The sequence below is a fragment of the Salvelinus namaycush genome, chromosome 31 (genome assembly GCF_016432855.1).
Source record: "Salvelinus namaycush isolate Seneca chromosome 31, SaNama_1.0, whole genome shotgun sequence".
NCBI lineage: Eukaryota > Metazoa > Chordata > Actinopteri > Salmoniformes > Salmonidae > Salvelinus > Salvelinus namaycush.
The window spans coordinates 25,385,017-25,398,546 of NC_052337.1; the positions used below are offsets into that span (position 1 = coordinate 25,385,017).

A 13,530-nucleotide genomic window follows, 5' to 3' on the forward strand; every position below is an offset into this window, starting at 1 on the left:
CTAAATTATTTTGGTAATTTTAAAGGACACAACTGAAATCTCTGTTTTATCAATGTACGTTTATTCCTCAACTTTAAAAATCTGAAAACTTAATCCCCAGCATCATTCAAATCTAAGTACACAGATTAGTGTTGTTATTACACAAAATAATAGATAGGCCTATATTGTGCATGCAAGGGAACAATGTTCCTCTAATTAGATTTCAAGTGGAACCCATGACCTCCTGAATAGCTTCAAATCTTATACCTAAGGAAAGTTGATTACTGTAAAATGTTTTGTCCAGACTCCAATGTAAGAGTAAAAGAGTTGGTACAATACGTGTGGGTCTATACAATCTCAATGATCTGAAAATCTCAATCGCAAAAATTCAATGAGGAACTATGAGGTGCAGAAAGAGAGTGTCTATTGATCATTCTAACTTTCTTCCACTCTTTGGTATTGGTAGATGGAGCGCCAGCCCAGCAGCCTGACAGGAAATGAGAAATGAGCACCCAAACAGGAAGTGTGGCCAAGCATTGTCCCGGATGTCGGTTATGTGACGTGAGTAGACTATTGAAGAAAAGATTGAGAGAGTGACAGAGAGAAATGGAGTGAAAGTTTAAAATGGAGGGAATAGGTGTCCAGTATTTGTACCATTTCCACATGAACCTACTTTTTATGACAGCGCAATTCTGAAGACTTGAGGCTTAAAATGAGGCTTCACATGAATCGTTACCAAAATGCTGTGTTTAAATCAGATAGTGTCCTTGGTATGGATCAACAACATACTACTGTATATCTTCACTGATATTTTCAGGGTCTGTCCATGGACAGTGACATGCATGTACATACATTTACGTACATGACATGAATGTACATTGCGATAGCTCAGGTTCATGGTTAGCAGTAGACATGAATATTCATGGCATCTGTTCACACCCCAACCCTCTGGCTCTCAATCTCTCTATCTTTGCTCTCCACCTTTTCTCTCTCTCTCTCATTCGGAGAGAATACTCTTCTGTGGTCAGGAAGTAAATGCGCCTCTTTAATGTTTCAGCAAAAGTCATTGCAAGGCGCGTCTGCCATGTCACGCCAAAAGAGAGAGAAGTAAACAGGGTTTATAAAATAAATTAACAGTGTTTGGTATACAGAAGTGAATGGTGAGTGTTGGCTTACGTTTTAATATGTTTTAGAGGCTCTTGGTTTGTTTGTCACTGAGCCATGGCTGTTTGTGTGTGAGAGTGACATGAACTGCTACAGGTCTACATTTAGGGATTTTGTCTTTCTGTCAATTTAAAGAATGTTAATCTCACACCTTAGTCCAGTTTTAGAAAATGTAAATGTCTTACTGTAAGAGTCTTAATATATTAGTCAGGTAGACAGTATTGGTGAGTAGATTTTAGACAGCAGGCAGCAGACTGGTATTTTCTCTTGGATGTACTGCACCTGTTTAGATGGGCTTTCCTTTCATAGCTGCGCAGAATATATATACAATACCAGTCAAACGTTTGGACACACATACTCATTCAAGGGTTTTTCTTTATTTTCACTATTTTCTACATTGTAAAATAATAGTGAAGACATCAAAACTATGAAATAACACATATGGAATCATATAGTAACCAAAAAGGTGTTAAACAAATCAAAATATATTTTATATTTGAGATATTTCAAAGTAGCCACCCTTTGACTTGATGACAGCTTTGCAAACTCTTGGCATTCTCTCAACTAGTTTCATGAGGAATGCTTTTCCAACAGTCTTTAAGGAGTCCCCACATATGCTGAGCACTTGTTGGCTGCTTTTCTTTCACTCTGTGGTCCAACTCATCCCAAACCATCTCAATTTGGTTGAGGTCGGGTGATTGTGGAGGCCAGGTCATCTGATGCAGCACTCCATCACTCTCCTTTTTGGTCAAATAGCCCTTACCTCTCAACAGTTTTCTTAGTATTAGCTTATCTAGTAATTTCATAATCACCCAAGTTTGGTAGCCTATGCTGTTTGAGGCAACACTTTCTGGCCATGGCCATGGTTGTTCTTGTGGTGGTCACAATGTATCACTGATCAAATGTTCTCATAAGGTTCTCAAAGATTTTGTTACAGGGACAGACATTTTCACATGCACATTTTATTGTATACAGGGTTTGATAATTGAAATATCAGCCTCAACTTCTAGAGTTGCTTTTTTCTTTCTGAAGGCTAATCTGGGACATTTCTGGGGCCGGTCTAGACAGGGACAGGCCACCAAAATCAGGGACTTTCCCTGGAAATTGGGGACGTCTGGTCACCCTACTCTACAAACACTACTTTGGGAATTTATGAGCAAGGAGTCAGTAGTTACTCTGGGGTTTGGATGAATGTGTGTTGTGTAGTCATTTTATTGTACATGAATGTTCTTGCTTACTAGGGCAGCACCGGAAGCTGTAACCAACCACAGGAGTCTACCATGACAGCATCATTGTGACCTAATTCCGAGATGGATAACCTGCCCTGCACAGAGTAATGAGACTGAACTAAGCTGAACCGTATCTCTCTGCTTAGGACTGAGTGAAGAGAGAGGTTATGGAGGAGGCTATGGTGTGCTCTCCTCTCCCAGACCTCAAGGAGCCAGACAGCCAGACATGGACCTCCATGGAGCTCCTACCACCGAGCAGGCCCCTGGAGGAGTCTATTCGGTGGGGAGAGATGGAGAAGCAGGTGAACGAGGCAGACAGGGAGAAAGAGGACAACTCTCCTGAAACTGGAAGGATCTCTGAGGAGCCAGAGGAGCACTGGGACTCCATGACTTTACCTGTGTACCCCATGACCTGTCCCAGTGTCCTTCTGTCCTTTGCCACAGTGCAGTGGGACATGCCTGACCTTTCCCCTGACACACCCTTCCCCATGACTGACAACAGCTTGGCCGATGAGCTGGATTCCAGTGGAGCAGCCAGTCTGGACTGGACTGTGAACCCGCTGTCCCTCCTCCACCACCACCAGCAGCAGCAGCATCAATCCTGTGTGACAGTGATAAACATAGAGCTGTCTGTCCAGGAGAAGACAGAGAAGCACAATAGACCGGAACAGCAGTTGCCTCTGGAGAGTGAAAACTCCCATCCGGTACGTCAGCCCAACAGGGAGGGATTGTGGTTATGTGTCTGTTTGAGATGATAGCATTGGGTACAATGTGTGTGCGTGTGTGTGTTTGTCTGTCTGCGAGAGTGCAAGAGGAAGATCATATTTAGGGTGATAAATACCAATACTTCTGTGTTCATAGATACCAGTATTTAAGTTTCAGTCATAGGCGTAGAAGAGGTGGATGGAATATATACCGTTATACATATCAGTCATCTGAGACCAAGGTCCCTTCTGTCTGAGTGCTGATCATCCCACGTCTTACTTAATCACAAGTTCTCCCCGACTCGATGTTTATTGTTGACAGTTGCTGTTGCAATTCCAGGCATGTGATACACCGAGCCCAGATGTGGAGGCTTCAGCACAACAGCTATTTGAGGAACATGGTGAGTGCAGGCCCTAGTCATTGTCCACAAAAAAATCACAGGCTAACTCTTATGTTAGCAACGGTCATCGATATTGTTAAACGGTTTTTAAAAAATGGATTCTATTAAATGCATGAGTTGGACAATAGATGAGGATGCTCCAAACTTATAGAATAAAAAATCATAGCTTATATAACATTGTACTGACACTGACAAAGAATGAATGACGTTCAGGCATTTTGGTGGGAATTCAGGTATTCAATTTATAGTAGAATTTAACTTTTTTTATGCACTCACATATAGAAAAATGTTCTTATATCAGTTTTTTTTAAATGCATTGTGATAAAATAAAGAAAATTATATGTGCCTCATTTGCATATACAGTACATTCGGAAAGTATTCAGACCACTTGACTTTTTTTTACATTTTGTTACGTTACATCCTTATTTAAAAATAGATTTTCCTCATCAATCTACACACTATACCCCATAATGACAAAGCAAAAACAGGTTTTTAGACATTTTTGCAAATGTATTCAAAATGAAAAACTGAAATATCACATTTACATAAGTATTCAGACCCTTTACTCAGTGCTTTGTTGAAGTAGCTTTGGCAGCGATTACAGTCTTGAGTCTTCTTGGTTATGACGCTACAAGCTTGGCACACTTGTATTTGGGGAGTTTCTCCCATTCTTCTCTGAAGATCATCGAAGAGCTCTGTCAGGTTGGATGGGGAGCGTCTCGCTGCACCGCTATTTTCAGGTCTCTCCAGAGATGTTCGATCGGGTTCCAGTCCAGGCTCTGGCTGGGCCACTCAAGGAAATTCAGAAACTTGTCCCCGAAGCCACTCCTGTGTTGTCTTGGCTGTGTGCTTAGGGTTGTTGTCCTGTTGGAAGGTGAACCTTCTCCCCAGTCTGAGGTCCTGAGCATTCTGGAGCAGGTTTTCATCAAGGATCTCTCTGTACTTTCCTCCGTTCAACTTTCCCTCGATCCTGACTAGGCTCCCAGTCCCTGCCACTGAAAAACATCCCCACAGCATGATGCTGCCAGGTGATGAGCGGTGCCTGGTTTCCTCCAGACGTGACGTTTGGCATTCAGGCCAAAGAGTTCAATCTTAGTTTCATCAGACCAGAGAAACTCCAAGCGAGCTGTCATGTGCCTTTTTCTAAGGAGTGGCTTCCGTCTGGCCACTCTACCATAAAGGCCTGATTGGTGGAGTGCTGCAGAGATGGTTGTCCTTTTAGGAGGTTATCCTATCTTCACAGAGGGACTCTGGAGCTCTGTCAGAGTGACCATCGGGTTCTTGGCCACCTCCCTGACCAAGGCCCTTCTACCCCGATTGCTCAGTTTGGCCAGGCGGGCAGCTCTAGGAAGATGCTTGGTGGTTCCAAACTTCTTCCATTTCAGAATGATGGAGGCCACTGTGTTCTTGGGGACCTTCAATGCTGCCAACATTTTTTGGTACGCTTCCCCAGATTTGTGCCTCGACACAATCCTATCTCGGAGCTCTACGGACAATTCCTTCGACCTCATGGCTTGGTTTTTGCTCTGACATGCATAAAAACCTGTTTTTGCTTCGTCATAGATTGATGAGGGAAAACATTTATTTAATCCATTTTAAAATAAGGCTTGAAAATAACATTGTGCCAGCAGAATACCACCCTGCATCCCACTGCTGGCTTGCTTCTGAAGCTAAGCAGGGTTGGTCCTGGTCGGTCCCTGGATGGGAGACCAAATCCTGCTGGAAGTGGTGTTGGAACTCCAATAGGAGCCACCCTTTCCTCTGGTCTAAAAACAATACCCCAATGCTCTGTGTAGGGTGCTGTCTTTCAGATGGGATATTAAATGGGTGTCCTGACTTTCTGTGGTCACTAAAGTTCCCATGGCACTTATTGTAAGAGTAGGAGTGTTAACCCTGGAGTCCTGGCTAAATTCCCAATCTGGCCCTCATACCATCACGGTAACCTAATCATCCCCAGCTTACAATTGGCTCATTCATCCTCTCCCCTGTAACTATTCCCCAAGTTGTTGCTGTACATGAGAATGTGTTCTCAGTCAACTTATCTGGTAAATTAAATAAAAAAATAACAAGTGTGGAAAAAGTGAAGCGTCTGAATACTTTCCAAATGCACTGTATACACTATTTGCATAAATTACTAAATGAATATAAAGGGGTGGAACAGGGCTGCAACCACTAAAAACTTGCCCTGTCACTAGTCTTATACCTGTCACTAGGCTTATTATACCTGTCACTAGTCTTATACCTGTCACTAGTCTTATACCTGTCACTAGGCTTATTATACCTGTCACTAGGCTTATGCCTGTCACTAGTCTTATACCTGTCACTAGGCTTATACCTGTCACTAGGCTTATACCTGTCACTAGTCTTATACCTGTCACTAGTCTTATACCTGTCACTAGTCTTATACCTGTCACTAGGCTTATTATACCTGTCACTAGTCTTATACCTGTCACTAGGCTTATACCTGTCACTAGTCTTATACCTGTCACTTGGCTTATACCTGTCACTAGGCTTATGCCTGTCACTAGTTTTATACCTGTCACTAGGCTTATACCTGTCACTAGTCTTATACCTGTCACTAGTCTTATACCTGTCACTAGGCTTATTATACCTGTCACTAGTCTTATACCTGTCACTAGTCTTATACCTGTCACTAGGCTTATTATACCTGTCACTAGTCTTATACCTGTCACTAGTCTTATACCTGTCACTAGTCTTATACCTGTCACTAGGCTTATACCTGTGGCTAGACTGCCTCATTAATTATTAATGACTGTTGTTGTCATGTAACCTTGCATAATTCAACAAGTGTGTCAAGAGAAGGATACTATGCAATTTAAAATAAAAACCGCCTGGCTCTAGATTACACCTATCAATACATACTTTACATTATTTGCGAAATCAGACACAATTTAATAATCCAAGTGTTCTTTTTTGGAAATTGCTTTCATTTCAGGGCATCTAATTTGAAAAAATCAACACCACATCAAAATCAAGTTATTTTTCTCCTCTTTCTTGTGACGTAAGTGTCGAGACGGTGCGTTAAGTCTCAGACGAAGCATTGTTTCAGATACAGCGGAAAGCCAATGTAATCCATTGAGCTCATTTCAGCCATTACCGGAGTGTGTTTGATGGGTAATTACAAAAGTTTCCGCAGTCGTTACGTTAAGAGAAAAAATCAATGGCACAAGCAAGAGTATGAAAGAGTCACCTGAGTAAAATGAAAGCAATCAATCCAGCGAGATGAGTTAAGTGACAAGTGGATTTTGCACCCCCTAAACACAGGAAATATATGGCTGAAAAGGAGAGATCCTTAGGTTGGCGGGCCATGTGCGTTGCCACTTATATTAGCACACAGCTTGCATTTTTTCCAAACACTGATCATTCCACCCCAATTAGAATTTTGTACAGTTTATTGAACAATTCTTGACATATTCTGATAGATGCTACCATTTCAAATACTTTTGACTTCTCGTGCCACTTTTACTTCATAAAGTACAGAGTGACTTGGTCAATGTTAATATGGGTATCTCTGTGTTCAGACTCTCTTTCAGAAAGCTCTACACGGCAGGAGACAGAGAAAGGGATGGGACAGCCTGTGACAGAAGATACTATCCCACCCTCTGACAGAGCTCCTAGCCCTGTACAGACAGGAGAGTCAGAGACTGGGCTGGATAGTGAGAGTCTAGACACTGTACTGGGAGAGGAACAGGAACAGACTAGCAGAGTGCTAACAATACTGATCAATTCAGAGCAAGGATCAAGCTCTACGAACTATGAGAAGGAACAGGCTGTAACTAATTTAGCTTATAATGGAGACGAGCAGAGAAGTGACGAGCAGACAGAACAGACCGAGCAGTCAGAGGGGAGGGAACAGTCAGATAGTGAGGGGGAATCAGAGACTATAGAACTCTTAGGGCACCTGTTTGAGCCAGCTGAACTGAAAGAACAGTCAGAACCCACAGAGAAGTCTGAACACAGTGGGCAGTCCGAGCCTAACCACACAAAACAGAGTGAATACAAAGACAACACCGAGACAACAGAGCAGCCAGAAGAGTCTGAGCAACTTGTAGAGTCCAACCAGGTAGAGCATTCAAATCAGTTAGGGGAGGAAGAACAGCAAACTGAAGAGACCCATTTACAACATGCAGAACAGACAGACGAGATAGACCAGTCAGAACAATCAAAAGAATCAGAGCAGACGGATCAGTCAGAGCAGACAGAATGTTTAGAATCAAAACAATTGCAACAGACACAACATTCTCAACAAACAATGTACTCAGAGCAGACAGAATTTTCAGTGCAGACGGAACCACAGACAGAAACATCACGGCAGATGGAACACTCAGAAGATTCTGAGCAGTCAAAACAATCAGGGGAGACAGAACAGACGGAACAGTCAAGGGATTCTGACCAGTCAAAACAATCAGAGCAGACGGAACAGTCAGAGCAGACGGAACAGTCAGATCAGACAGATAACAAACCAGTACATTCAAAGCAGTTAGATCTATGTTTCCATTGCACAGAGGAACTTGAACAGTCAGACCATACAGAAGAGCAGAAACAGTCAGAGATTGAACAGCCAGCGCAGACTGAACTGACTGAGTTGACAGAAGAGGATGCGCAGACAGAGCATTTCAAGCAGGTAGAAGAATTGGAACCAAAAGAGTATAAAGAGGATTCATGTTTGCCGCCCAGGGAAGGAAATTTAGAGCAACTGGAGTCTCAGGTACAGCAAACAGAGGCCTCAGAACCAGTGGTGGTCCATATGAATGGTGGAGTTTTGGACAGGGAGAAGGCCTGCAGGCTGGCTGAAAGACTCTACAGGCTGGATGGGATCCACAAGACAGATGTGGTCAAACACCTGGACAAAGAGTAAGAACTAAAGGCTGCAAAACATGGAGTGGCCAAACATTACATTACATGGTTCTTATGCAGTAGTAACTATCAGGGTAATGATCTAGTAAGTACGTTCAGAGTTTCTTTCGCAGAAGGTGTCACCTTGAATCATGAACTTGACCTGTCCTTGTTTCCCTGCTCCTCTCTAATTCAGCAATGGCTTTAGCCAAGCTGTTGGGCAGGAGTACCTCAAGTTCTTTGACTTCACCGGTCAGAGTCTGGACCAAGGCCTGAGGTAAGTCCTTCACACGTCCTAATGAGATTTCTCCTAGTTCACTATAATAGTAACAAGTAATGCTCTTAAATTAACATATTCCATTGATAAATCATCTTCTACCTCCTCTATTTTGCCCTCCTCTCCCAGGTCTTTCCTGAGGGTGGTGGTGCTGATCGGTGAGACCCAGGAGAGAGAGCGAGTACTGCAGCATTTCTCCTGTCGCTTCCAGCAGTGCAACCCTCACACCTTCTCTTCAGGAGAAGTACTCACACTCACCTGTGCTGTGATGCTTCTGAACTCTGATCTGCATGGACAGGTGAGTCCCCACTGCAGTGATGAAATACTGTGGCAAACGTGTAGATATTTGGGCCTTTCACTGTAAGGAAATGGTTGTGTGGATTGTGGGATATGTACACATTTAAACATAATGTTTTTGTGTCTGTCCTCAGAATGTGGGTAAAGCCATGTCTGTGTCCAGCTTCGTGTCCAACCTGGATGGGATGAATGAGGGTGAGAACTTCAGCAAGGAGCTGTTAAAGGTAAGATTACACTCCTCATTCTAAACCTACTCAATATTTCAGTAGAGACTGTTAAGTGTCCTTATGTAAGACTTAAGTGTCCTTTCAGTGCCCTTCTTTCAGTGTCCTTCTTTCTCTTGTTTCTTTCTCAGGCTCTCTACAACACCATTAAGAACGAGCCTCTGGAATGGGCAGTGTAAGTAGTCTGACTTAAGAACAAGGAAATGGGTAGCATTATTCTAAATTATTTACCACCAGCTGTTCAGTATCACAGTATTCTGTTACTTTCTCAAATATATTTTGATTTTGTTTCACCTCTCACCTCTCACCTTTCATATTTTAATTCCTCTTTTATTTAATCTCCATTGCTTCTTCATTCCTCCCCTCATCTCTCTATATGCCCTGTGCAGTGATGAGAAGGAACTGAAGAGCTCCATGCTGTTGGTGGAGGACGCTAAAGAGGACGCACCCTTGCGCTCCAAGAGCAACCCGTTCCAAGATGTGCCTCATGACAAGAAGGCCACAGTGTTCAAACAGGGCTTTCTCAAACGCAAGGCCCACGCTGACATCGATGGCAAACGCAGTGAGTTAGATTGTGACACTGTTTGCACAAAAACATAGGAACTAAAATGTCAGGGCAATAAACCATGTACAAGAGCATCATAGTGTTTTGATTAATCTTTTGATGATTCATCAGTCTGACTAAATGATTTAGTGTGTGAGTGTGTTTGAGAAGCATCCTTTGACCTCAGGAGTGATGTAATGTAACTGTGTGTGACAGCTCCTTGGGGGAAGAGAAGCTGGAAGACCTTCTATGGAGTGCTGAAGGGAATGGTCCTCTACTTACAGAAGGTTAGAGTCTCCTCCTCCTCCTCTTTCTTGTCAACTCCTCCTTTTCCATACTTTCCATTGAACAGCCTCTTGTTGTCCAACCCCCCCCCCCCCCCCCCACCCCCAGGATGAGTATAAGATGGAGTGGCAGAGTACAGAGGAGGTGGTCAGTGTGCACCATGCCCTGGCAGAGCAGGCAGCAGACTACACCAAGAGACCACATGTCTTCCGTCTGCAGACTGCCGACTGGAGGATCTTCCTCTTCCAGGCCTCGTGAGTCTTGTGTGCGTGTGTGCGTGTGTGCGTGCGTGTGTGTGTGTGTGTGCGTGCGTGCGTGCGTGCGTGCGTGCGTGCGTGCGTGCGTGCGTGCGTGCGTGCGTGCGTGTGTGTGGTAGTGGTAGTGTCAAAGAGAAACAAGAACTATATCTATGTAGTATTGGAATTGTGAATTTACGTTTGTTATACATGAGACTAATGTGTTTGATGGTGTGAAGGAACAAACAAATGAATCAGGATGCAACAGTCCGGTAATCCCATGACTTTGCCTTTAATTCACATGATATTTTCTTATACAGTATATAAAACTAATATTAGATATATGTTAACTAATACAGTATATTCTATGTACATGGACCCTTTGTCGTCCTTCAGCTCCACAGCAGAGATGAGTTCATGGATCAGCCGTATTAACCTGGTGTCAGCCCTGCACTCTTCTCCTCCCTTCCCTGCTGCCGTGGGCTCTCAGAGGAGGTTCTGCAGACCCATCCTGCCTGCCTCCCAGTCTGCTCACACACTGGTACTGTACTCACCACACACTTTCACACTCTTGGTTCACTCCCCATAGTCCCTGTGTCTTTGTTTTCTAATCTAATGCAATATTTTCATCTTTGTAAATTGTGATATTTAGGGGTCTAGTAGTACGTTGAAACTGTTATGTACTACAGTTGTGCTGAGGCAAGTAGGGTAATCTGATCCTTGATATGTGGTTAGGGATCCTAGATCTATGGTTAGGGACACCTTGTAACTAGTGTGTTGTGAGCATGTTCACTGAGCCTGGCTCTCTGCTGCCCCCTGCAGGAGAGACAGCTGCAGTCCTATGCTCGCATGCTGCTGTCCTTCCAGGAGGACCTGGCCTACCTGCAGCAGAGTCTCCCTGACAGCCGCAGGGCCAAGGCCAAGGAGCTGGAGGAACACCGAGTCAGAGAGGAGTACCTGCAGCATGAGGTATGTGAGAGGACGATGAGTCTGCGTGGTGTGTGGGTATGGGTTTGTGTGTGTGTGAGTATGTTCTTGTTTGGTCTTTAACTCACAGTCTCTCTCACCCCACCTCTCCCTACAGAAATGTCGCTACGAGGCCTATATCCAGATGCTGGAGGTCTGGAAGGGTTTGAACCAGTCAGTCGACACTGAGGTGGGAACCAGCGAGCTCAGCCTGTTTGACAGAGCTGTGTGTAAGGATACAGTGGATGAAGAGGGAGAGGAGGGAACCCTGAAGAAGTCCCACTCCAGCCCCTCCCTGGATCTGGAGATGGCCTCGCCCCACGTGGTCAAAGTCAAACGCAACATCTCCGAAAGACGGACCTATCGCAAGATCGTCATACCTCGACGCAACCGGGACATATGAGAAAAGGTGCCCAAAAGGGATTAAAATATGACTCTTACATGAGTTTTTAAATGGCTCTTTTTAGGACATAGACACAATGTGTTACTTCTAAGCACTGTCCTTTTAGTTTTCATTTTCGGCAAGAAGGCAAAAGTCATCCAAATAGAATGAATCAATCTCAGGGAACTTGTCTTTGTTACATTTGCTTTACATAAAAGTATTTAATTAATATTTGTGGACTTTCAATTGAACAAAATTAATTAAACCTCAGAAGTCAATGCTCCCTGCTGAGACAGGTCAAGAAGAGTGATAATGTTTGTCTCTGAATGATTTTATTCCCTTTAAAATGCACATGAACATATCTACACCTCTGAATTTGCTGTGATATGTTGAGATTCGGGTTTATTTCTATTAGAAATGTATCTCTGCAGTTACAAAATGTTACTTGTCTGCGCCATGTGGTCTATGTATGCAGTGTGCAATTGTAACCTCAAGAGGGTGCTATACAACAGCATATTACACATGAAGGCATGTACAGTTTGAAAAATCATCAAAATTATGTCAATATGCTCATTTTAGTTCTTGTATCTTTTATGTAATTTTATATAAACATATTTGGATTGCATCTCCATGAAAGACTAACACTAGCATAATATTACATTAGAAGTATCACAATTATTTTCTGAGAACAAAGTTTATGATAGTTAATTTATTTCAATCCCAATTTGCCTTTTTGAGTTTAGTTCAATTATCCATGCCAATTCTTTGAGCGGCCAGTCACATATCCCCTTGTAATAGGAATGGCATAAAGGGAATTAATAGCAGACAAAGACAACTTTTTGATCTCTCTCGGTGGCACATGGAGGATTTCTGGGCCGTTTTGTTCTCTTTCAGAGTGACATCTTCAGCCGCGGTCAACCTGGAGTGTCTCAATAAAGAACAGGATGTTTCAGAAGACCCCCACATTGCTCCTTAATGTCACTGTTGTGGATGACACACAGGAATGTGATGTGACAATAAGTAACACAGTTAGGGGCACAGACAGTACAGAAGGGGCTAACCTTGTCTCACTGGGCTGGTCTCTTCAGGATCAAGATTGGTAGCTTTAACAGGAACATACCTACGTTCATAAATAAATTATACATACATCATTTTATTGGGAACCAACTACTAGGGCCCAGAGTTTTTCTTGTTCAGGTCACTTGGTAAGGATAAAGGAGGAGCCCTGATAATGCTTATGTGTATGTATTTTCTGTGAAAATAGTTCCTATTCATTTATTTTAATAACAACAGACTATTAAGATGAAGTCAGATTCTAAAGATGTGGATGATTGATTGAGCAAATGATTGGCAGGAGCATCAGGCCATGGCAATGCGCCAGGTGTGTCTGCCTGATAAACTGAAAAGACGCCATCTTGGAAAACCTTCATATTATTGGTCTGTTGTACATGAATTGTAACAGTAGGAGAAATCCAAAATCCTGCTGTTCTGGGGCAATGTTAACCTGTTAAAACACATGAGACCTCATTTATCAATCATGCATAGGCACAAATCTAGATGTAAATCATGCGTGGGATTATTTTGACGCAAAGTGTGAGATTTATCAATATGACTGGTTGATTGAGAGTGTGCGTAGATTTACACACAGCCATGACCATGCATACGCACAGGGCCAAGTGGTGGAATAAGGGAACTCCTTGTCAAGAGTAGAATGGGGGAAATGTATGTTGAAAATGTGTGAAATTGTGAGAGTAATAATTAAATAAATGTTTGATTTCATAGTATTTCCATTGTGAATTCCTGCAAAATATCTTGACATGCTGTAGCCTATAATTTGACCACATCAGTGCATTTGTTACGATAATCCATATAAAGTACAGTCTTTTGTTAAATTAGAGATACGTGTGAAAGTGAAGCTATTGTTGAAATATTATAGAAGACAGACAATGGGAAATTGAATGAGAAATGGCTTGCTCTGTTTGAAG

At 42.8% G+C, this 13,530-nt stretch overlaps 1 protein-coding gene across 1 annotated transcript; it reads left to right on the forward strand.

Moving 5' to 3' along the window:
* The first annotated feature begins 1,003 nt into the window (after positions 1–1,003).
* LOC120026408 (PH and SEC7 domain-containing protein 4-like) lies at positions 1,004–13,329 on the forward strand. The gene is made up of 14 exons (XM_038971268.1): positions 1,004–1,139; positions 2,385–3,076; positions 3,417–3,477; positions 7,020–8,352; positions 8,531–8,611; positions 8,741–8,909; positions 9,043–9,132; positions 9,264–9,307; positions 9,522–9,694; positions 9,893–9,963; positions 10,070–10,215; positions 10,594–10,738; positions 11,020–11,166; positions 11,282–13,329. Exons 2-14 carry the CDS (start codon positions 2,540–2,542, stop codon positions 11,564–11,566), a joined length of 3,282 nt encoding a protein of 1,093 aa, XP_038827196.1. The 5' UTR covers positions 1,004–1,139; positions 2,385–2,539; the 3' UTR covers positions 11,567–13,329.
* The last annotated feature ends 201 nt before the right edge of the window (positions 13,330–13,530 follow it).

What these genes read in the sequence shown, in the direction of transcription:
- LOC120026408 (XM_038971268.1), top strand. Translation starts at nt 2,540, where the DNA reads ATGGAGGAGGCTATGGTGTGCTCTCCTCTCCCAGACCTCAAGGAGCCA. An exon ending in GTCAAACACCTGGACAAAGA is followed by an intron (nt 8,353 to 8,530) that starts GTAAGAACTAAA and finishes TCTCTAATTCAG; the next exon opens with CAATGGCTTTAGCCAAGCTG. An exon ending in TGGTCCTCTACTTACAGAAG is followed by an intron (nt 9,964 to 10,069) that starts GTTAGAGTCTCC and finishes CCCCACCCCCAG; the next exon opens with GATGAGTATAAGATGGAGTG.